The sequence below is a fragment of the Crocuta crocuta genome, unplaced genomic scaffold (genome assembly GCF_008692635.1).
Source record: "Crocuta crocuta isolate KB4526 unplaced genomic scaffold, BGI_CrCroc_1.0 scaffold130, whole genome shotgun sequence".
In the NCBI taxonomy this organism is placed as follows: Eukaryota; Metazoa; Chordata; class Mammalia; order Carnivora; family Hyaenidae; genus Crocuta; species Crocuta crocuta.
Genome location: NW_027527920.1, coordinates 3653191 through 3678899, shown reverse-complemented (window position 1 = coordinate 3678899; position 25709 = coordinate 3653191). Strand labels below are relative to the sequence as shown.

At 38.2% G+C, this 25709-nt stretch overlaps 1 protein-coding gene across 5 annotated transcripts in view; it reads left to right on the top strand.

Annotated features, from left to right (window-relative positions):
- Nucleotides 1-24794, top strand: part of LRRC49 (leucine rich repeat containing 49) — a 153251-nt gene extending 128457 nt beyond the window's left edge. For all 5 annotated transcript variants that reach the window (XM_077746256.1, XM_077746250.1, XM_077746272.1 and 2 more), the window contains 3 exons: nt 2737-2846; nt 15100-15253; nt 24573-24794. In XM_077746256.1, the coding sequence (XP_077602382.1) occupies nt 2737-2846; nt 15100-15253; nt 24573-24776 (468 nt within the window). In that variant the 3' untranslated portion in view covers nt 24777-24794. The remainder of the gene's footprint in view (nt 1-2736; nt 2847-15099; nt 15254-24572) is intronic.
- The last annotated feature ends 915 nt before the right edge of the window (nt 24795-25709 follow it).

Below are 25709 nucleotides of genomic sequence, written 5' to 3'. Positions count from 1 at the left end.
AATTCCGGGAACCATGATAGAACTTTTGAGAAATATTGTGGGGTTTTTTCCCCCAAATCTTGACACTTGCAATTGTCAGAGAGCTAACAATCTATCAAAAAACTTCTAAAGCACTAGACAGATTTTTAAAATAGCAACCAAATCATAGTGAATAGCAAATACTTTTACTGTTGTTTGACAGTACTTCAGAAATACAATGTGGGTAGAATGATAATTTTAAAAAAAATAAAGAACACTTATGTCAAAGTGTTTTACAAACTGCCTGGCATGTTAGAAGGATGGAGAAATGGGGAAGTAATACCCAAATGTCCGCTGATAAGGGTCATAGTAGAGGAAGGGAGGAGGAGAGTGAGGGAAAAAGGAGAAGGTACACAGGGAAAGAAAAATGATTTGAAAAAGAAACTATGAGAAGGAGAAATAGGCAAGGAAGAAAGGTAAAAGAAGTGAAAGTAAAAATGAGAGAAAAAGGAAATAAAACAAGCATATGGAAGTGTCTGGACTGCTTTTTAATAGTCTGTAACAGCTGCCTGTGGATAACATGCACTGTGTAACTCAGGCCCGGAATATTATTAGTGCAAAGCTATTTTTCAGATTGATTCCGCTAAGCTTGTCCCCAGAATAATTTTCCTTTTATCCAAAGACTGTCTTCTCTAAACACTATTTTGGAAGAAAAGAGAGAAACTATGCTTCTTCCTCTACTGAGGAATTCCTGAACTGAATTTAAATAATTTTCCACGGGAAGAAAATCTCTCTATGCTATTAGTATTATTATGATTGTCTCTTAACATTCAGAAGACCTCCTTACTGTAAAATGAGCTGTAATCGGGTTTGCCGGCACGCTGGTAATAGCAACTGTATTTCTCTGCAACTGATGTACTACAGGTACCTCTGGCCTAGCACCCCGGAAACCCAGAATAGGGTTAGGAGACTAGAGATCTCGGGGTCAGTGTACACGAGTCAAGTGAAATTCAACTACGGTAGGCTCATGACCACAGGTTCAGCTATCTGTTGAAGATGTAGGACAAATCTGGAACCTTCCGATGACTATTAATTTCTCCAGCGAGTTCTCAAGAGATCCGGTTCAGTCTTGTGTACTCTTGTGTACCCCCATGGTACTTTCCCAGAGAGGTCATGAGTCATTGATCAGACCTAATAATTAGTCCCAAAGTTTTCCAAAGCTACCCTGGACTGGAAATAAAATAGCTATTTTAGCTATGGCTGAGTCATTCTTCATTAATAGCCAAACTGTTATCCCCATTAACCTAAATAGGATATTTACCTAGACATGGGCCACTACTAGAAGTGTATACTAAATATTATTGAACCTTGAAATAGAAAGGAATAGTACAATATAATTACATAAAAGAGAAGAATTAGAAAGAACCAATATAACCTATTCTGACGTAAAGTTCCTTAAATGTCAATGCGAGGGATATTTGACCCTTTATTAAAAGTCTAAAATAAAGCTACTTAACCTTGAAAATATGTAGTAATATTATATGTCTACTTTTCTTCACATATGAGAGAATAATATTACTTGAGGTAGAATTGAATTGTGAGCATCAGGAAGCAATGACGGAGTAGTGGCCTACACTGGCCACTAGGTGACTGTGTTAGACCAAACAACTTCCTTGTCAGCTGAAGGAAAGATTTGAGGGAACAGCAGCCTAATTAACTCTGGAGGTTTAAGGAAAGTGTCAGTCGGCACTGAGTTCTGTGAATAAAATGTTTGTGAATTATGGGTTGTTGTTGTTTTTTTTTTGAAAACACCTGTGAAGTGTATTACAGCTAGCGTTAGTGAATGTCTTTCTGTTCCAAAATTTAACTATACCAGGGTTTCTCAGCCTCAGCTCTGTTGACATTTTGGCCCAGGTAATCCTTTGTCTTGGGGGCCGCCCTGTGCATTGTAGGATGTTTAGTAGTGTCCCTTGATTCTACCCACTAGATTTTAGTAGCATCCCTCTGCCAGTTGTGATAACCAAAAATGTCTCCAGACATTGTCCAATGCTCTCTAGGGGCCAAAATGGCTCCTGGCTGAGAATCACGGAATTTATATACACAAACTAATAGTATTTAAAATGCAAACAAGCCTACTTTATATCAAAGAAAATATGCCCAGATATTAATCCAAGTCCCACTTTTAGCTTTTAGTACTTCCTTGGTTAACACAGGAAGAAGCCCTCACAGAGAAAACCTGTGACAAATTATTCCTTGTGGAGAGAAAGGTAGACATAATTTTACAATGAACAGGAGTGTCTTTGATTGTCTAATGTTCCATCTCTCAGGAAGGGACAAAATTATTATTAGAGGAACAAGGTATGAACAACACCTTGGCTTACCTTTGGCACATTATTAAAGTGCATCTATTCCTTTGGCACTTGAGAAATTTCTCCTTAAATCATTCTACTCCAAGGAGCTATAGGATTCCTGAAAAAAAAAAATTCATTAAGAATTTAAGGTGCCTCACATATAATTCTCAGGGAACGTTACTTTCAGTCAGAGCTGACCCATCGCCTCCATCATCCTCCAGCGCCCTGAGCCACACCTGTCATCTTCATTCCAGTTAAGGTCGGGGGAGAAAGAGATGTCAGTAAGAACTCTCCTCTTATAGCCCAGGAGAAGGTACTTTCCTGGACTAAAAGCAAACACTCAAGCCTAACGTTTCTTTGAAAATGTGTTAATTCTATCCAGCTAGATACAGTGTCATTTTGACCCGTCTCCATTGTATCTCTTCAGGTGACACAGAATGATATGATCATGGCTGAAAGGCTCTTTGGAATCCTAGCACATGTAGCATCTTCCGAGTTACCCCAGTACCGTCTGATTTCAATTCTGGGTGAAGCCAGGTAATCTTTAATTTCCATCATTTTTATAGAATTCCTGTTGCCCTAGAAAAAAGGAATAACTCTTAACTGCCATGTGTGCATCCTACGAAGGTCTGTCCTAAACTTGTCTTATGGCTAGCCTTCTTCAAAGTGTTGGGGTATGAAGATGAATAAGTCAAAATTCTTGCTCTTATGTGGCTTAGAAGCTAACAGTTTAAAGCTATTACGTAGGCACTCATAATGTAAATGTTTAAAATGCTATAAGAGGAGTGAAAGAGGAAAGACCAACTTTAGTTTGGAAGAACATAAGGGAAGGCTTCACAGAGAAGATAACATTTTATCTGGCTCTTCGGGAATAAGTAGGAGTTTTTCAGGTACAGGATACAGGGAAAAGAGATCTGCAAGGGCACAAGGAATTGTAGAGTTCAGATTTAATTGGAGCATGGGATGATTGCGAATAGTGACAGGAAACGAAGCTGCAAAGATTGTGGTCTGATCTGGAATCCATTCAAAACAAAAGCGAATACTTGTGCTTTGTAATTCAGCACAAGAATCATGTGATTAGATGTTTGTTCCAGAAAGGCTGCCATTTCAGTGGATAGAAATGAGAGGACTGGAGACCAATCAAGAGGCTAGTTATAGTCTAGGAGGGAGATTTTGAAGGCATGAACTAATACAGTGAGAATGGAGAAAAGGATAATTTGAAAAATACTTAGAAGAGGCATAGCCGACAGACACACTGACAAAATGTGCATGAATGGAAGGAGAGAGAAGTCGGGCATGGGGTGTCCGGCATGATTCAGTTGTAGATAAGGAAATTCACTCTGGCTAGAATAAGCAGAAAACAATTGATATACAAGGAATTAGTTGTCTACAACATCACTGGAAGGGATGGGGAGTCTGATGACCCCCAGAATGACACCACAGAACCAGCCCACCAAGCAAACTGCCACCTCTGCTCAGGGAGTTGGCTAAACAGGACACTGTCACCCCTTGCAGCCTCCAGTATTGTACCATTGCAACTACACTGAGAGTCAGGAAGTTCCCCACTCCTGTCCTCAGAACTTGGTTGCAGAGCTATGTAATTTGTGCCAAAAGAAAAAGAAAAAAGAAAAAAAATGGGTGTCTTGTGTACTCCCTCTACTTTCCCACATAGCTCGGTTCTGATTTCAGATCTTATCCGAGTGTGTCTGATTGGTACAATCTAAACCCCATACAAAACCTAGAAAATCACTTGGAAAAAAAGTACCGAAGGCAGGACTGCTATAAAATGAACAGTGAATGCAGGAAACAGGAAGTATTGGGGGCACCTATGTGGCTCAGTTGGTTGAATGTCTGACCCTTGCTTTCAGCTCAGGTCGTTATCTCATAGTCATGGGATTGAGCCCTGTGTCAGGTGTGGAACCTGCTTGGGATTCTCTCTCTCTCTTCCTCTACCCCTGTCCCCCACTCACATTCTCTCTTTCTCTCTCAAATAAATAAATAAAAGAATAGGAAGCATTGAATTCAAGAAACGATGGTGTGGAAAGAAATAAGTAAAAATTATAGTTGTCAAAAAATATTAATGTATAAGGAAAAAAGATTAGTAACTGGAAGATAAAAATCCCAGAAGTTCCTAAAAGGAAGGAAGTTAAACTTTGCTAAGTTACCCACCCCCTTGGGAGTAATAATAGGTACTAATTAACATCAGAGATTGATGGAAAAGTACATGGTTAATTAACTGTGTGTATTAAAATTTTAGGGACTATTAGGAAGAAAGACTTGATGTAGTTTATAAACCACTAAAAAGAAAAAGGATTGATCAACAAAAAGGTAAAAGGGAAATAAAAATAAACATGTCAGTTATAATAAATATTAATGAATGAAATTCTCCTATTGATAGATATTGTCTATCAAATTGGATTAAAAATTGAGTTACATGTTATATTTGAGAAGTGCCCCTAAAGAAAGCAATATATAAAGTTTGAAAATAAAGGGATGAAAATACGTAACAGGCAAATGCCAACAGCAGTAATAAATGAATCTGGGAATATTAATATTAGTGATAATAGAATTGATGCCACCAAAAGCTACAGTCTACCAAAAAAGATGATAATCATGAAGCTCCTAAATACATCAACAAATACAAGTATACATTGACAAATTCACAGTTCTTGAGAATAGATATTAATCTATTTGATCGGTAGACCAAATAAGCCAAAATAAAAAAGAATATGGAGGATTTGAATAACACAGTTAATGCACTTTGTCAAGTAAATATGTTTATAATTTTATTCCCAGAATCTCATTCCCAATTCAGAAAAAAACTCTATTCGAACACCTATGAAATGTTTGCAAAAATTGGATATGTATTAAACTCAAAGAAGGGGCACCTGGGTGGCTTAGTCGGTTAAGCGTCCGACTTTCCGACTTTCGCTTAGGTCATGATCTCGCGGTTCGTGGGTTCGAGCCCCGCGTCGGGCTCTGTGCTGACTGCCAGCTCAGAGCCTGGAGCCTGTTTCAGTCTGTGACTCCCTCTCTCTCTGACCCTCCCCTGCTCACGCTGTCTCTCTCTCCCAGAAATAAATAAAACATTAAAAAAAAAAAAATCTTTAAACTCAAGATCTCTGTTTCCCAAAAAGCACACTCAAACAGATTACTTTCTCTAATCATATCATAAAATTAGAAAATAGTGAGCCAAAAAGTTATGCAGAGGAAATTGGAAAAACAAAGAAACAGGAAGCGCCGTTACCCAGAAAACAAAATACAAGTTCCTTTAAACTTAAAAAAGATGTTTGACCTTACCTCACAGTTACAGACATGAAAATCTTAAAACAGTGAGATAACTAAACGTTTGATAATAGACAGCATATTGAAACACAATTCTTTTTTTTTTTTTACAAATAGTTTATTGTCAAATTAGTTTCCACATAACACCCAGTGCTCATCCCCACAAGTGCCCTCCTCCATGCCCATCCCTCCCTTCACCCCCACATCCATCAGTCCTCAGTTTTTGTCAGCATTCAAGAGTCTCTCATGGTTTGCTTCTCTCCCTTTCCCCCACCATTTCCGCCCTTCTTCTCCCCCTTGTTCCTCCGTCAAGTTCCTCCTAATCCTCCTATACGTGAAACACAATTCTTATACACCGTCCGTAGTATAAGTTGAGGCAACTCTTTTACATAGCAATTTAAGAATACCTAACAAATCTTAAATGTACAGGCCCTGTGACTTAGTAATTTCGCTTAAAGGAATCTTCTTCAGATAGTGGCTTTTACATGAGCACAGATTTCTCTGTTTAAGGATTTTCACTGCAGTGTGTAGCAAAAATGTGAAACTCACTAAATTTCCGCTAATAAAGGACTGATGACTTGCAGCTCTAAAAATAATTAGAGGTTCTGATATGAAAGAGTCTGTAAGATGTCTTAGAAAATAAAAATGCAAGTTATAGAACACCTGGGTCATGTACTGTATTTTATGAGAAGTGGGGCATACATTTCAAAGGTATCCTTATGTAATTTTTAAATATTTGATTTTTTTAAAAATTACTGTCTCTGGGAGTTGAACTAAGAGTTCCAAAGTATGCAGAAGCTTGATTTTCACTGTATGACTATAGATCCTGCTCGAATTACCTTTATGGTTTTCGTTCTATTTGGTTTTTGTTCTTTTTATTATTATTATTGTATTCCTTTTTTAAAAAAGAATTTTAAAAAGTACTTTAGCTTTTTGGGATAGAAGATTAAATTAAAACCAAAGTCATAAATCACATATCGTTGAATTTGATAACAAGAGAATTGTCACAGCTTGTGGGATGTTGCTAAAACTGTACGGAGAGGAAATGATATATCTTTAATATACTTGTTAGGAAGCAAGAAAGATTAGATATTAACAAATAAGGGTTTCAACTCAAGAAGCTAGAAAACACCAAAGTAAAATTTTTAAAAAATGGCAGCAAGAAATTAATAAAGATAAAGCTACTTAAAAAAAAATAAGAAATTAGAAAAAGAATAATTGACTAGGAAAAGCAAAAATTGACTCTTTATAAAGACCATTGCCTAAGGAAAATCCAAGAACTCAACCATTAAATTTTGTATAACTAATCAGATTATATACTAAGGAAACCAGATGCTATATCAACATGCAAAAAATATTGGTTTTTTTTTCATTGAAATAAGAAGTTATTGAAAATAGTATTAAAAGAAGTATTCCATTTATAGAGGCAATAAAAAATATAAACATCAGGAAGTCCACCTGACATAATCCTCTGGTATAAAAAAAGTTTTGGCAGCTCAGTTTTTATCATCTGGGCGTGGGGCACCATGTCCATGTTCAATATTCCTAGGGCGCAGTGGTGGCGGTAGCAGTAGCTCTGCCAACCCCCACCCCCAGCCCTAACTCGGCAAACATTTCTGCACCCAAGTAAAGAGCACGCAGGGCCCCCACCGCTGAAGTGTGGAGCATGGCTCAGTGCCATCACTGTGTTTTTTGAGAAAGAGGGAAGGGGTTTATTTGGCACTTTAAAAATAGGGAACAGTGAAATTAGGTATAAAAAATTGTCTAAAAATGGAGAGGTATACATTGTTAATAAATTCTGAGGCTTCATTAAGAGGTCAGTTTATGTTATTTAAATCATATTGTTACTAACTTTCCTTTTTTTTATTGAAAATATTTTTTAATGTTTTATTTCTGAGAGAGAAGGAGAGGCAGCATGAGTTGGGCAGGGTCAGAGAGAGAGGAAGACATAGAATCCGAAACAGGCTCCAGGCTCTGAGCTGTCAGCACAGAGCCTGACACGTGGCCCGAACCCACACACCGTGAGATCACGACCTGAGCCGAAGTCAGATGCTTAACTGACTGAGCCACTGAGGCACCCCAGTTACTAACTTTCCAATCAACAATCCCAGTGTGATTTCTCAGTAAACTAAATAAGATGATTTTTGTATCTGTTTTTTTTAATGTGTATTTATTTATTTTGAGAGAGAGCACAAGCAGGGGAGGAGCAGAAAGAGAGAGAGAGCTGGAGAGAGAGAATCCCTAGCAGGCTCTGCACTGTCAGTGCCAAACCCAATATGGGGCTCAAACTCACACACCATGAGATCATGGCCTGAGCCAAAATCAAGAGTTGGACGTTTAACCAACTGAGCTACTTAGGCGCCCCAATGGTTTTTGTATCTTAAGAAGGCATTCATTACCTTAAGTTTATAAAAATATTTTACTGTATTTTCTAATACTTCTGTAAGTTTTGACACATTTAACTCACAAAAATTGTAAACTTTTGTATGATAAAAGACATGAGCAGACAGAGAGAATATATTTGCAACATATTTAACAAATTTTTAAAAAGGTCCTACCAATTTAGGAAGAAAAAGACAGTCAACATGAACGTAAAAGCAAAGCATATAGAAATTTTACTAAAAAACCAAAAATACAAATGGACACATACATAAGATCGAACTTACTTGTAATCAGGGAAATAAAAATTAACTTAAAAGAATAAGATGTCATTTGTTGCCAGTGAGAATGACTTAAAAGTTTAAAACCTAATAACACTGAACACTGATTAATATTCAGGGAACTATAACTTTGTACTTTTGGAAGGCAGACTCTTAAGGGAAGTAGTTTGGCAATATTTATCATATTTTTGAACCCGGAAATTCTAGTATTAGGAATATGGCCTATTGACATGCACACACATGGGCACAAAAAAACTGTATACAAGGCTATCTATCATTGCTTTATTGTTTGTAGTAGCTCAACTTTGGAAAGTAATGAAATACCTAACAATAGGGGCGCCTGGGTGGCTTAGTCTGTTAAGCGTCCGACTTTCGCTTAGGTCATGATCTCGCGGTTCGTGGGTTCGAGCCCCATGTAGGGCTCTGTGCTGACTGCCAGCTCAGAGCCTGGAGCCTATTCGGAGTCTGTGTCTCCCTTTCTCTCTGACCCTCCCCTGCTCACGCTGTCTCTCTCTCTCTCCTAGAAATAAATAAAAATATTTAAAAATTTTTTAAAAAGAAATACCTAACAATAGAGAAAGCTAGATAACTCATGAGACTTCTGAACTATGAATGTAGTAGTATCTATATGGTACTATCTACATTACAGCCATTATATAACTTTGAGGATAAGAAGACAAAGGGGAAAAAGGATTAAAGGAGATTTTCTGTTCTGACGTGAAATGATCCAGAGACAAATAGTTCATTAAATAAAATAAAGCATAAAAGAGCATTTATGATGTGACCCAATGTTATGTTTCAAAGCAACAGAATAAATATATATAAATATGGACACATACAAAGGGAGCTGAAAGAATGAAGAGTTGGGAGCATGTGGATCTTAGGAGAGGTAGCAGCCCAGTTAAAAAGTGGTTTTCAAGTTTTAGTCTCTGTATGTCTACACAATTTGACACTTTTATAAAGAATACGTTGAGTTTCTCTGATAATGGTGAATTAGGTTGTTTTGACCATTCCGAGCACTAAAAACAACTAAAAACTCTGGATCAAATAAACAATGAAAACTCCATAAAAATATTGACCAACTGACAAGATATAACATAATCACTAGGCTAAGGTCTGTGGGAGGAAGAACATTAAGAAGTAATGTGAGCGTCAGACTGTGTTTATAACCTGGAGGCATTTCAAGGAAACTTAAATTTTGCTTTTATTAGCCACGAACAAGGAAAGATATCAATCAAAGTCCCTGTTGCCTTTTAACGTGGCGAATATAAATTGAGATTTTTCCAGGATTAAGCTAGAACCCCTATGGCTACACCATCAAGGTGTCGTCAGAAATAAACCTCCCTTTCTTCTCACCTGGATTTTTCAAGGCAAGTTGCCTTGGTATGAGCATAAAAGGAGCAAAGTTGTCTCTAAGAAATGTAACCAGAGAGACCACTCTCATATAGATTTGCAGCCTGACTATAATACATGGGTAGTTAAAGCTTAAATGTTGCTGCCTCTGTCTACCTGGGAAAAGTAAATGTACTACCTCTTGGAGGAAGTTACTTTCAACCTACCTCAAAGAATTTCCATAAGTAATTTTTAAGGACAGTGACCAGAAGGCAATGAAAAAAAGTAAAATAACTAAGCACACGAGGAAATAAGGCACCATATATAAGAGCAGAGAAAAAGACTACAGAAACAAACCCATGAATACTTTGGATTTTGGCATTACTTCTTAAAGATAGTAAAATTTCAAGATAGTATATTTCAATAGACAAGGTTGAAAATATCAGAAGAGAACAAGACGTTTTAAAAAGTGATCCATCAGATCTGAAAGGAAACAGACTAAGTTCAATAAATGAAAAATATAATGAACAGAATTAAAACTTAATTAAGAGGTTTAATAGCCAATTAGACCTAGCTGAAAACGGAATCAGTAAGATAGGAAACAGCCTAGAGGGAATTTTGTAGCATGAAGCCCAAAGAGGAGGGAACCTGTGGAAAACCAGTTAAGAAATTTGGAGATAGAGTGAGTTAAAAGATTTAACATATAGAATTTCAAAAAGATATAATAGAGAGTTTGGGATAGAGGTAGTACTTAAAGATAATAGCAAAGAATTTTTTAGAACTGATGAAATATACTAATCTACACATTAAAGAAGCCCAACCAATTCCAAATATATTCAATTAAAAGAAATCTACCCCCAAGTCACATCACAGAGAAACCACAGAGCACCTAATATAAGGTGAAAAATTTTAGAACAACCAGGAAAAAAGAGGTTACCTCAAAAGGAGTGCATGTCACCAACTGACCTCACAACAGCATCTGTGGAAGTCAGAAGATAGAATAATAAATGAAATGTTCAATGTACTGAGGGAAATTAATTGCCAACAACCTAGAATTCTGTACCCAGCAAAAATGTCTTTTAAGAATGAAGATAAAATAAAGACAGTTTAAAACAAAATAATAAAAAAAGAAAAACTAAGAGATTTCCCACCAGTATTCCTCTACTAAAAGAAATTATAAAGCCTATAATCAAGGCAGAAAGAAGGTGATCCCAGATAGAAGGTCGAAGGTGCAAGAAAAGAGCAAAAGAGTAAGGAAAATACTCAATTTGTGGAATAAAGCAAAATGAACATTGTGTAAAGCAACAATAATTATGTGTTGTGGGGTTTAAATGATACAGAGCTGAAATATACTACAACAGTATAGTGTAGGATGTGGTAGGTAGAGATATGGTGTTCTAGATCCTTGTATCATCTAGGGAGGAACTATAGTAATTAAGGGTAGATGGTAAGTTAAGAGTGCACGTTCTAGGGGACACCTGGGTGGCTCAGTCAGTAAAGTGTCCGACTTCAGCTCAGGTCACAATCTCACCATTTGTGAGTTTGAGCCCCACATCCGACTCTATGCTGACAGCTCAGAGCCTGGAGCCTGCTTCAGATTCTGTGTCTCCCTTTCTCTCTGCCCCTCCCCTGCTCGTGCTCTGTCTCTCACTGTCTCTCAAAAATAAATAACATGTTAAAAATTGTTTTTAAAAAAAGAGTGTATGTTCTAATTTCTGTGCTAACCAAAGAATAAAGAGTATACAGCTTTCCAACTAATAAGGAGGAAGGGGGTGAAATGGAGAGAAGAAACAAGAGAAAAAGAAGCATAGAACATGTAGGTCAAATGGAAAGAAAAGAAAATGTCAGATTTAACCAAAATATGGCTATATCAGCAACTCCATTTGTACCAAAAGCCAGTGGCTTAGAACAAGAATTATTTTCTCCCCTTGAGTCTGTGGGTCCGCGGGATGGCTTTGCCCTCAGCCAGGGTCCCCATGCATCTGCAGTCACCTGTGGGTTGGGTAGGCAGCTCTGTTGACCTGGCCTGGGCTCTCGTTTGTTTGGGGGTTGGCAGCTGTAAGCTGGTCTAGGACGGACCTAGGACCAGTTGTCTTTGCTCCGCATGGTCTCTCATACTCCGGAAATCTGCCTGGGCTTGTTTTCGTGGGAGAGGCCGGGTTTAAAGAGAGAGAAAATATGCAAGGACTCTTGAGGCCTACTCGAAGAACTGATACACCGTCATGGAGGTAGCCTGCTTAGCTGTGGAATCACGTTATAAAGAGCATGAATTTCAGGGAGGCAGTTATTACGACCATCAGTGTTATCAACCCACCTCAGTGATAAAATACAAATGTACTAACTGCTCTGATTAAAAGCCAAAGATTATGAGATTGAGTAAAAAATGAAGTTCAGTTATATGTTGTTTACAAGAGACACATCAGAAACATAAAGTTACATAAAGTTTGAAAGTAAAAAAGTGAAGAGTGCCTGGGTAGCTCAGTGGGTTAACCATCCTACTCTTGATCTCCACCCAGGTCATGATATCAAGGTTTGTGAGTTTGAGCCCCACATCGGGCTCCTCACTGACAGTGGGGAGACTGCTTGAGATTCTCCGTCTCCCTCTTTCTCTGCCCCTCCCTCGCTGGCACATGTGCATACATACATGCATGCTCTCTCTCTCTCTCTCTCTGTCTCTCTCAGGATAAATAAAATAAACATTAAAAAAATAAAGTAAAAAAGTGAGAAAAGATAAACAACATCAATAATAACCAAAACAAACAAACAAATGAAGTAGCCAGTGAGAACTAAATTGACTAAGGTTAAGAGAGAATCATTTCAAAATGATAGTAAGTTCAATTCATTCGAAATGTTAAGATAAATTTGCTAATTTATTTTGTATTCACCTATTAGCATAGCCTAAAGAAACCTATAAGCCCAAAATTGACATTACTACAACCCCACAATTACAGTGGGAAGCTGCAATATAGTTTTGAGTAATTACTTTAAAAAGGATATAAAATACTTGAACACCATGAATAACAAATTCGACTTAATGGACATTCAGAGAACAATGCTTCCAACAACTGTAGAACACATGTTCTTTTCAAGTATGCATGGAATATTTATAAAATTGACCAAATACTATCCAGAAGGCAATTAGCAACAGATTCCAGAGGATTTACATAGACCATGTTTCCTGTTCACAATACAGTTAAAAGCTTTAACTCAATTACTCAGTGTTAACCAGGAAATCCCCATGTACCTGGAAATTAAGAGGCACATTTCTAGGGGTCTGGATGGCTCAGTCGGCTAAGCATCTGACTTTGACTTGGATCATGATCTCACAGTTCATGAGTTCAAGCCCTGCGTCAGGCTCTCTGCTATCAGTGCAGAGCCTGCTTTGGATCCTCTGTCTCCCTCTCTCTCTGCCCCTCCCCCACTCACTCTCTTTCTCAAAAATCAGTAAACAAACAAAAAAATACCCACATTTCTAAATAACCCACAGGGTAAAGACAATTTTATAACGGAAGTTACCTTGAACTGAAATATAACAAAAATACCACATTTCAAAACTTAGAGAATCAAGTCACAGGGATGTTAAATGAAAACATTTTAGCCTTTGAAAGGGCTATATTAGAAAAGAATAAGGTCTGAAAATGAATGAGCTAAACATTTATCTAAAGAAGTTAGGGGAGGCCATTTGTAGCAACATGAATGGAACTTGAGGGTGTTATGCTGAGCAAAATAAGTCAGGCAGAGAAGGACAGATACCATATGTTTGCACGTATAGGTGGATTAGGAGGAATTTAACGGAGGACCATGGGGGAGGAGAAGGGGAAAAGTAGTGGGGGAGAGGGATGGAGGCAAACCATGAGAGACTCCTGAATGCTGAGAACAAACTGAGGGCTGATGGGGGTGGGGGAGAAGGGAAGGGGAGTGATGGGCATGGAGGAGGGCACTTGTTGGGATGAGCACTGGGTGTTATATGGAAACCAACTTGATAATAAACTATTTAAGAAAAAAAAATGAAGAAGTTGGGGAAAAAAACAGTAAAATAATCCTAAAGAAAGTTAAAAGAAATAATGATATTAATAACAGAATTAATGGAAAATTGATTATTTGAAAAGACTAAATGATATAAAATATATATTTGCATTGCTTTTGTAATTAAAAAAATCAATAAATGTAGGTAAAGATATTTTACCCACTTTCTTCTTTATAAAGGTGAGAATATTATACTACCTAAATATCCAAAAAAGGACCTGATTAGGTAAATTGATGAACATCACAACTGAATTTTATTCATTCATTAAATAAAAATGCTTATTATATAGCACTGAGTGAAAACAAGTGCACAAAATTGGATGTTTAATATGGTCTTAACTTTTTACAAACCTTCATAGAAAAAGCCTGCAAAAAATATATTGAATGTGAAAAGTGTTATAGATTTATATAGATTTATGAGCTATAGATTCTTTGCACTTTTCAAAATATGTACCCCCTAAAATTTCTAAAATTGCTGTGTCACACTTGAAAAAAAATTCTTAATTTTTATTTTTGAGAGAGAGACAGTGTGAACAGGGGAGCAGAGAGGAGAGAGAGACACAGAATCCGAAGCAGGCTCCAGGCTCTGAGCTGTCAGCACAGAGCCCGATGCAGTGCTTGAACCCACGGACCGCTAGATCATGACCTGAGCCGAAGTCAGAGGTTTAACCGCCTGAGCCAAACGGGCGACCCAACTGTGTTACACTTTTAAATTGGAAAAAGGAAGAAAAAATTTAAAACATCTACTCTTCTTCTTCTCCTAGTCATTAGTCCGGTTTACAGTAAAGTAGAAATATCACTTCATTTTAGAGACACCCGAAGTCTGGCAGAAACCAGAAATCGACTTTCCCTGGAGATGAGCTGCTGTTCTCTGTCCAGGCTTCTGGGTCTGCCGATGATACTCTGAGCACGGTTTATGTTCTTCATAACCAAACAAAGTTTCCGGGTTCATTATTAAACATATTTCACCATGCTAACAGTTGGAGGTCTTGGGGTCTTGCTTATTTTGTTTTGCCTAAACTTAAACGAGTATCCCATTCCATTTTCTAGCTGTGAGTAATACTACCAAAAGCTGCATAATGGAATTACGAACTGTTTGTGTGATTTCTAAGAGGTAATATATGTTTTATGGAAGATAATGGCTTAGAAAGTTTGGCCTACTGCATCTTCAATTGGGTTATTTTGGACTCTGTGATTATTTAAATTTTCTTTTTTTTTTTGATTATTTAAATTTTCTATTGGTTTCTTTAAGGTAGAAATGGCTGAGGCATGTTTATGTTGCTGATTGGTAGTCATGAAACAAAAGGATTTGGGTTGAGTAGCTGAGTAAGTAGAAAGATTGGGGTATTGAACTAAGTTCAAATAAATAACTCAAACTCCTAAAACGCACATTCCAAAGAGCATATGCCTCCCTCTAAAGTCAACAAAAATAGACACATTTTAATAAATCTCGTCAGTAACTAAATCTCTTTACGGTCTTTCTACAGAAAGAAGCAATTCCGGTATCTGGTAGAAACCAAAGGGAAAAAACCTGGTCTTGTCAACGAAGAAAATAACGACAGCAAAAGACTTGTAGGAGAAAACACAAATCGTGCGACGCTGAATTATACCACAAGAGACTTTTATAATGAACGGCTAGAGGTAAAACTACCGTCCATCTTTGGAATCTGGTGCCTGGATGTATTGCACATGGCTTGGGACGTGACAGTTGTACATTTCTCCCTTTAATCAGTTCAGATAACATTTTTGTTGTTCTGGAAAGCTATATACAGCTGGAGCCAGTAGGTACCAGGGTGTTAGGAGGGAGTAGAGCCCATTGTGCTAGTATCTTTACTTCAGCAGAAAAAAATGTTCAAAAGAAATCTGTATCAAAAATCTAAGCCAAAGTGGACCAAGGTTCTGATTCTCTCTGAATTAAGAGAAGGGACGTAGAGGCTCGCTGTGAGTGCTTACCTAGCTCCTGTCGGGTGGGCAGAGGCCACCTCGCAACCACCACTTCCGTTCTCTGTGCTTGCGTCCTTGAGGTCCTCGTTCTCTTCTTTCATTCTCCTGCACCCTTCACTTCTGCGTCCTCCATCGTGGAATAGAATTTTAACCTATTTCATTTCCCCTGTAGCTACTTCACCAGAAAAGCTAGAACTAATTCTTTACTTCTTTATGTTCGGAGGGTTACTGGAGGAATGCAATGTTAGGGTGCTGCGGAAACTACAAAGAAGCAAAGTATTCAGTGCCTGTCTTGGTGGAACTCCTAAGAAAGCTGAAGGAACAAATCCTTTAAATAACAGTAGAATGTGAAGATTCTGCAAGACATTTTGAGGGGACTGTGGGGAGCAGGAAGCACTGACTGAACATCTCTAACTTCTGTGCCAGGCACATTTTATACATACATCTTACACATACATGGAAGTGAAATGGCCTGGCAAGTGCTTTTCAGATGTTTTTTAACAGCTAGGGGACTTTTTATTCAAACCATATTGTAGCTGAAAACCCAGTACGTCAAAACAAAGCCAAAAACAGCAGACCAGCTGTTTTTGTCCAGGGAAAGGCCAGCTTCAGAGCTTCATCTGATTGGATCTTCTATTCTTTTCCTTCCCCCTCATCCCAATCCCCTCAGGCCCAATCCTGAACCATCTCTTTGGAACCCATAGGGCTCTAAGGATTACAGCTTGAAAATACCTTGAAAACGCAATGTAACAATATTTTTCGAGCATCCTAAAAAATGTTCAGTTCTATTTTAAACTCTTCTACTACAAAAAAGGTTACTTTTCCATGAGGTGGCTCTTTATCACTGAGCAACTCCATTGGTGAAGAAATTCTTACCCATGTGAAGCTGAAATCTGCCACTTAATAACTTTTACTTCATGCTCCTAGTACCACCTTATGTAGAAAAGAGATTTAGTCTCTTTCTCAAGAAAACTCTTCAGATACTTGAAGTCAGTACCTTGAAGTCCTCCCTCCCTACATTCAGGCTTTCACTCATTCAAAAATCATGTCACACACACTACTTGGACTGTAGAAGTCACTGCCCTTATCCTCATGGATGTCACATTCTTTCTTTTTTTTTTTTAATTTTTTAATGTTTATTTTTGAGAGAGTATGCATGGGGGGGGGGGCAGAGAGAGGGAGACACAACCTGGGCAGGCTCCAGGCTCTGAGCTATCAGCACAGAGCCCGACGCGGGGCTCAAACCCACAAATCGAGACTATAACCTGAGCCGAAGTCAGATGCTCAACCAGCTGAGCCACCCAGGCACCCCCAGGATGTCACATTCTAATGGAGGAGATAAGAGATCTATAGGGATGATTATAAATCAGTGTATCCAGAGAGTGGGGGAGGGTTATCTTATCCAGGTCAAGGGAGGCTTTCTAGAGAACAAGCTTCCTGATAATCAGTCTTAAACGATAAAATGTAGCTGTATGCAAAGAGAAAAGGGCAGTTCTGAGAAATAGCACACTATGAATAAAAGGCATTAGAAGCATAAAAAAGACAAGGAGAGAGCCAGGAGCTGTGAGCAGTTCACTCTTCAGAAGCACAGCGATTGAGGTAGATAGTGTTACGAGAAGAGGCTAAAAAGGACTGAATTTAGTCTTTGGCCAATAGGGGCTTCCTGATGTGGCCAAAAGAGAAAAATGAAAGCCAAACTGGCTGGATTGCAAGTCCTTATCTTCCTGAAGGCACTTGGTTCCACGAGTCAAAAATTAATATTAATTTCAACAACAGACATTTAGAAAGATATCAAAGAGCTGCATGCAAAACAAGAACAATTTCGTAAAGAAATCAACCAACTCTCTAAAGAACAGACAATTCCAGTGATTGTTAAATTGTTCAAGAGTATTGAAAAAGAAGGAACACTTTTCGTTGTTTTGTTTTTGTTTTTTTTTAAACAGACAGCATAACATTACATCTAAAACCTGCCAGGATTGCACAGAAAAAGAAAAGCCATACTAGAAACCTGCGAATATTGATGATGCAAAAATCCTTTAAAAAAGTAAGGGGAGTGGAGCTCCTGGGTGGCTCAGTAGGTTAAGCATCTGACTTCGGCTCAGGTCATGATCTCATGGCTCTTGAGTTCAAGCCCCTCATCATGCTCTGTGTTGACAGGTCAGAGCCTGGAGTCTGCTTCAGATTCTATCTCCATTTTCTCTCTGCCCCTCTCCACTCGCACTCTGTCGCTTGCTCTCTCTCAAAAATAAATGAAAACATTAAAAAATATTTTTAAGGAGGGGGAGTATCAAGGGGACTACAGCACAACATTAAATGAATAACAAAACATACAGCCAAGTATGGTTTATTCTCGGAATGCAAGGAAGATTCAATATTAGTAGATTGATAGATCTAAGGGGAAAAGTTGGGATTACTTCTGTCAACATTGAAAAGGCATTTCACACATTTCAACATCTAGTCTTAATTTTTTAAACAGCAAATAGGCTAAATGGAAATGGATAGCAAACATCATGCCTGATGGGGAAACTCTAGAAACATGAGCATTAATGGTAGGCAAAATTCTGAGTAAGATGGCCTCCATGATTCCTACCCCCCTGGTAACCACACTCCTATATTATCCTCTCTCCTTAGTGCAGGTAAACATGTGATTTGCTTCTTACCAATGGAATATGGCAAGGGTAAAGAGATTTTGCAGATATAATTAAGGTTTCTAATCAGTTGGAAAGGGAGATTATCCTGGGTAACCCTGACTTAATCAGGCAGGTCCTTTAAAAGAGGATTCAGTCTTTCCCTAAGAGATTCTATTGCTGGCCTTGAAGAAGTAAGCCACCATGTAAGAGGGTTACATGGCCAAGAACTGCAGGAAGCTTCTAGGAGCTGAGAGCAGTCCCCTGCTGGCAGCCAACTAGAAAGTGGGGCTTCAGTTCTACATCTGCAAGGAACTGAATTCTGCCAACAATCACCAGATTTAGAAGAGGACCCGAGCTTTAGAAAGGAACACAGCCGGACCAACAGCTTGACTACAGCCTTGTGAAGTCCTGAGCAGAGCAGCCGGCTAAGCTGTGCATGGACTCCTGGTGCACGGAGACTGTGAGGTGGTAGACATGTGCTATTCTAAGCCACTAAATGTGATGTAATTTGCAACAGAACCCTAATGTACCATGGAAGTCAGCTTCAAGGCAAGGATGGCCTTCAATGGCCAATATTGCCATTGTTATTTATCAATACAGACAATGCAAAGAGGCAACAGGAAGAAATTAGTGGTAACTTGAAAGGAAGGAAGTGAACTTACTGTTTACAGAAAATAATATTGAACCTCTGATAATCCCAAGATAATTAGTTGAGGAACTATAAAAAGCTGTAGGGAATTTCAGTAATGGAGGAGAATTCAGCAGCTTCCATGTAAGCAAATAACAACCAGAAAGAAAGGACCCAGCTCACAATAGTAACACAAGAAGAGAAAATACCCAATAATAAACTAATAAATGTGCACGATCTATGTGAAGTAAGCTGTAAGACATGAATGAAGCACACAAAAGATTTATACAAATGGAAAAATCTACCATGTTTTGGATAAGAAGGATCTAAAGCAAAATAAAGTTTTAATACAATGTCAATAAAAACGCCAAAACTTTTTCATTAAGGTTTTTTTTAGACAAGTTGATCCTATGGTACTTATGGGAAAATAAGCATAAAATCTCTGAAAAAGAATATTGAGAAGACAAGCACTATTGGATATTAAGGCATATTATAAAGTCTTATCAATTAAAACAGATGGCCATAGTTTAATGGGATAGAAGGGAAAGTTCAAATATATATCCAAATACAAAAGAGAATTTATTACATGATAAAGAATAATCTCAAGTCAAGTGGATTATCCAATAAATGATTTAGGAGTAATTAAGGAACTGAGGGAAAAAAAGCTAGGTTCAGACATTATATCTTACATCAGCATGAATTCCAAATGGGTCAGAGATTTTAAAGTTTATAATAAAAGTATAATAAATATAAATAAATAAATAAAAGTATATAATATAATAAAAGTATAAAAGTTTTTCAAGAAACCCTGGAAAACTTAGGAGTGGCTTTGGTATGAAAAAGACCTTCAGGGGGATAGAATAAGCAAAGACAAAAAAGAAATGAAACAACAATTTGCAACTAATCTTCCTAAATGATAAGGAGCTTTTAGAAATCAGTAAGGGGCCAACAACCCAATATAGACTATTTACCTATTTAATTACCTATTTAAAAATAAATTTAAAGTAATATGCCATTTATCATAATCATAAATACTGAAGGAATGAGTAATAAAATATGTCTAAGCCTTCTAGGAGAAAATTATGAAGCGTTATTGAAAAACACTGAAGAAGAACTAGATAGTTCATGTTCAAGGACAAAAACTTTCTACATGGGAGAGATGCCAGATCCTTCTAAATCCATCCATAAATATAAGGCAGTTCTAGTCAAAATTTGGCAGTGTTATTGTAGAATGTCACCAGTTGATCCTAAAAGTTATCTGATAGGGAAAAGAACCTAAAATATATAAAAGTGGGGAGAACTTGCCTTAACAGATACCGAGTACTGTTGTAAAGCTGTAGTAATTATGTTGGAAAAAGACAAGTAGACCTGAGAATAAAATAGAGCCAGAACTATCCCATGTATATGGAATACATATATCCCATGTATTTGAGGATATAGATAGGAGGTATTATAGATTAGTACAGACAGTTTAAGAAATGCTACTGAGAAAACTGAATCTCAAAACAGAAATATTGAACCCCTACTTTACACCACGCAACAAAAATTAACTCTAGGTCAAATAAAAACCCAAATGTGAAAAGCAAAACTTTAAAGCTATTATTGAAAAAATAAGTGAAAATCTTTCTGACCTTGATTGGGTAAGCTATGATTTTCTAACACCCGAGGGACACAAACAAGAAGAAAAAAATTTCATAAATTTGGCAATCAGGTTCATTGTTGGTAGGTTTTTATCAGGAGTAGTTTCAGTGGAGTCACATAAGCAGAGTCTCAAAGTAGTTTAAGGAATAAATAAGCAATCAAGAATTAAACACAGGAGATGTTGACTCTTGTTTTGAAAACTGTCAAAGCGAGAAGAAATCTGAGGCTGCGTAATATTTTGGACCGAACACTTGGCCACTAGGAGATGTGGATTTGAGCCCCTGATTCTGCCACTTACTACCTGAAAGACCTTGCCCTCGTCCCTAAATCATTCTCTTGACTCACAACCTAGCATTCGAAAGATAAGTGAAAACGTATACCCTGCTCCTCACCTTTTAAAATATATTTAAATCACTGCAGCAGAGTGCTCAGTCCCTCTCTTCCGTGGGTTCTGAGTTGTTGAGGGAGTTAATTTTTGTGAGCTCCTTACAAATCAGGGTAAGCAGACCCTTCCAATTATGCATATGACATCTATAATTATGCATATGACGTGTATAATTCTGTTGCTTGGTAGCTGTCCGTCCGTCCGTTCTCCTAACTCATTCTAAGAAAGCTTTAAGACCCACATAGAATGAGACAGCTGAAAGGAACTGACAATTCCAGGCCTGTTCATAGGCAGATGAGGAAAACGGGAGACTCAGATGAACTACTCAGGATTACATGGTGAGTTACTGACAGAGCTGCCTCTAGAATTCAAACCTCCTGATTACTGACCTTGAACTCTTTCACAGTAAATCATGCTGCTCTCCGAAGTCTTTCTGACCACTTAGCACAAAGGGCTCTCTTCTTGGAACACCGACTATATTTGTTGTCTGAACAATCTCATTCGGCACTCACTCACTGTTTACTATTTCTTAGTTAGCTTTTCGTATTGTGAGCCCATCTCTCCAACCAGATTGCAGATCCTTCAAGGAGTAGATTAGGTTTTTCTCTAAGTAAGTATTAGTAGATGATACGTAATCCTGAGCAAGCCTCTCAACTTCTATTGACCTTCATTTCCCATTTATGAACTGGAGATATGGCTTATATTCCAGTACAAGTACCGTTATAGCTAAAATGGCTCTACAACAAATCCCACCTTTGACCTACTTTTTTTTTTCCAACCCATCTTCATGACAATCAAATCTTAGTCCAACGAAATACACAATATTGTGTAGAGTTCATCTCATCAGGATGGAACTTGTATAATACTTGCTTTATGAACCCCACAGGGATATTGTGGGAAAGAAAAAAATAAGTATATGAAAGCATTTGAGAATGGAAAAAGCATTATTCAAAGAGCAATAACTCCTTGACGGGTCAGGGCAAGAGAGGTATCTCTAATGTGCTTTTAACCAGATCATTCTGGACGCGCAGAGTGAGCCGCCCTGGCAGACACCTGAGTATGGAGCACACTTCATGGAGATGCAAGTAATTGGCTTGGAGCAGAGAAGAAATGATGAAGTAAAACTGCCTTCAAACAGTTACTAAATTAAGGGTTATTATGGCAGATACAATTCTGTAGCAACATGTCTATAAAGAAGTAATGGAAAGGAGCTATAGCGAGAAATTGTAAAACCAAAACTTGCACTATGCCAGTTATGAACGGTTTCATTTATACTTCGTATAAATTATTTAACAAAGTACATCATTTACAAATTCTTACAATTTTTGCTATCCCTACATTACCATAATAACATTCCAGTCTTACTGCTAGAACTTTTCTTTCTTAACAGACTCAAAATTGTGTTTTAAGAAACCTAGCAACGTGTAAAAGAAGCCTTCACTAAACATGCTGGCTGCCTCCTCCTTGTGTAAATGTATTGCACGTTGTAAAATATTGCTCGTTTTGGCTATTGATCGATCTCCAGTGATTCACACTGGTCTTTCCCTTTGGTAGTCCCCACGCAGCCCAGATTTAGTGAGTGTTAGAAGGGAACAGCTCAATGCTGTTCTCATCAACAAGCTAACTTAGTGCAGGTGACTAAGTCCCAGACCGTATTTCAGAGTTAGAGAAAGTTCGGTTCATCGGAGAAGTAGCCAGCTGCAGCCATTTGTTATTTCTCGCCCATCACAATCTTTACATTTTTTTATGAGAGGTCAACTCGTGACCAGTTGTTTTTAGCATATGAACTAAATCAGGTCGGCATGCTGACCCCTGAGTGGTGAGTGATTATTTAGAGAACTCTTACATGTCATAAGAAAATTTCTAAAATATGCCTTGTTAGGGGAAGTTAGTGACAATTGGGATTCATCATTGACTTATGTTAATTAATCAAGAATCTGAAACATCTTTTGTTGTTTTAAAAATTGTGAACATTTGGAAAAGGAAGAGAGATAGAAAACAGGGGTGGAAAAAAAAAACCTTGTCATCTCACAACCCAAACGCAATCTTAATGATACTTCAGTACCTTTCCTTCTAATAATTTTCGTTATACTTTTCCTGACTTGTTCTTGAAAATTTCAAACATACGGTGCTTGCTCGTCACATATCTGTACGTTTCCCCATCCTCTGTTTATCACCAATATACCTTATGTTTTTTTATTCATTCCAGAGTAATTGCAGACATTAGCACGCTTCTTCCTAAATAATTCAGCATACTCATCATTGATCAGAGTTCAATATTTTACATAGTTTCTTCTTCTGAGGTAAAACTTACATACAACGATATACAAACCTTAAACGTACACTTGCTAAGTTTTGACGAATACATACACATGTATAACCCGGCCTCTATCAAAATTTAATTTTGTATTTTCCTTTTTCCATTTAACATTGTAATTTCCTTGTTATTACAAGTTTTTATATGTATAATTTTAATGACAATATCTGATAATATATGTTTTTAATGTTTATTTATTTATTTTTGAGAGAGAGAGAGCACAAGCAGGGGAGGAGACAGAGAGAGAGAGAGAGAGAGAGGGGGAGACACAGAATCCGAAGCAGGTTCCAGGCTCTGAGCTGTCAGCACAGAGCCCAACACGGGGCTCGAACTCACAAGCTGTGAGATCATGACTTGAGCCGAAAGTCAGACAGTTAACCAACTGAGTTACTCCCAGGTGCCTCTGTTGATATTTTAAATTTAACTCTTTAATTCATCTTGGAATTATTTTGGTAGTTTTCTGAGTTAGTCATTACAGTAGATTCTTTTTCCAAGAAGCTAAGCCCATTGTCTCATTGACATTTATTATTTCTTTTCTCTGTCACTGATGTGAATTGCTTTCCTATCATTCTGACTGATCTATTCCATTAATTTTTCCATATGTATTGTGGCACTTTCCATCATGATGCCTCAATCCTCCTCACAAGTAGTAACAGCCAAAATAAACGTTGAATTCATATATTGAAGAAGCTGGGTTTGTTTCAGCCTCTATGGTGAAATGGGGGCCCAATGCCTCAGTAGCCTCAGGCGTGAAACTTCTCTACTGTGTTTTGGGCCCACATTTTTCATTTGCAGGCTTCCAGACCCAGAAGTTGAGTGGGAGCACTGCTTCTCTCAAGGCCAAGTTCTGGGTCCCAGGCATGTATATATATCTCCTCTTCCTGCTTATACACTTTTCCACAACTTTGTCCAAATGGTCTAGGCTAATAAATCAGTGCAGTACCACTACACAATTTCTTAAAATACAAACTGAATTCAGAATATGGGTATTCAAGTATATATAGGGATATTAACTAACCTCATACCGAATAAGATTGTCAGTATCAGTGTCCTCATACATTTACCACCACGAGCCATGAATCTGTGCGTTCATCTGTCTTGTGTGAGCTGACCTGTCTTAACTGAGAAAGGAGACAGTCTACCAACAGAGAGATAGTTGTTACAATCTGGGTGATTCCCATAAAAAACCACTTCTAGCAGAGCTGTCCAACAGAGGTAGGAGCGGCCTGGGAAGTAGAGAACTCCCTATTGCTGTCTTTACTCAAGCAAAGCTTTGTGTCAAGAGCCTCTGGGAAAAAGCACTCCTGCTCTGAAGGGTGGGGCTCAGAATAGATGATTTCAAGTTAGTCAGCTTCAGCCCATCTTTCCTTCGCTCTTGGATTCTGATTCAACGCAACATCTTCTTCTTTCAACAGGAAATAAAGGAAAAAAAGAAACTCTGCAAGATGTACATGGAGGGCCTTGTGAAGGAGGCCACGGAAATCAACATGAAGAACGAGGCTCTGCAGAAGCTCTGGCCGCAGATGTTCATCGAGCTGGTCAGGGACGCGGTCATAGAAATCCGCAATAAAAACTCCTATATGAAGCTTTGCCTACAGCAGATCACGGACCAAAAATAAAAAAGGCTTTTAGTTACAGTTGATTTTAGCAGTTTTGTGTTTTTGAAGGTTGAAAATAAGTAGGTTAAATATGTTCAGACGACACTATCCTGCAAACTAGAAAGACTAGCATCAAAGCATTATTGCCTACTCTTCTCCTAGTTCAAGGTTAGGGAGGAAGGAAGGAAAGAGACAGGGAGAGGATTAACTTCCTGTGTAAGCCGGCCAAACAACCTTTGGGAACTGAGCAGTCTCTAGAGATAGCTGGGCCTCGAACTGGCGCTGCGTCCTCGGCTCTCGCTTCGAGCTTCGACCGGCGCCCCTGCTCTCGTCCGGAGCACGCAGTGCTCGCTCAGGCCTCGGCAGCAGTTGCTTCCGCCTACCTGCAGCTGATAACTTCCGGTTATTTGCCTTCTTATTTTATGTCATGGAATCAAAGCCAAAAATATGTTCTTTTTATGAGTGAAGAATAAACTTACTAATAAATTAGTAAAAAAAATAAATAAAAGTCTGTCTGCCTTCTTTTTCCAGTCAGAATTGTTATATTTATTTTATGTTACCCTTTAGCTAAGAGCCCTTCTCTTCACCTACGTAGGAAGAGGCGCCATTCTGCCAGGCACCGCGGCCTCGGGGCACCACTGGGAGTCGTGGGGTCACTGCGGGCAGAAAATGAGGAACCGAGTACAACGAGGGGCAGGAAGAAGACGCTCCATCTGAAGGAATCCCAAGCGAATGTAAAGTGCAGCTACAGATCAGTACCTCTGCTTCTCTGAAAGGTGTTTCTTTCTGTCGTTAGCCACTCAAGGGTCCTTTTTTCCTGGGAGGCACGTGCACTTATACCTCAGAAACATTAGAGATTCACGGGTGAACAGTTCTAATTTTTCTTTTTTTTTTTTTAATATTTTTTGAATGTTTATTTTTTAAGAGAGAGAGAGAGAGACAGATGGCGGAAGG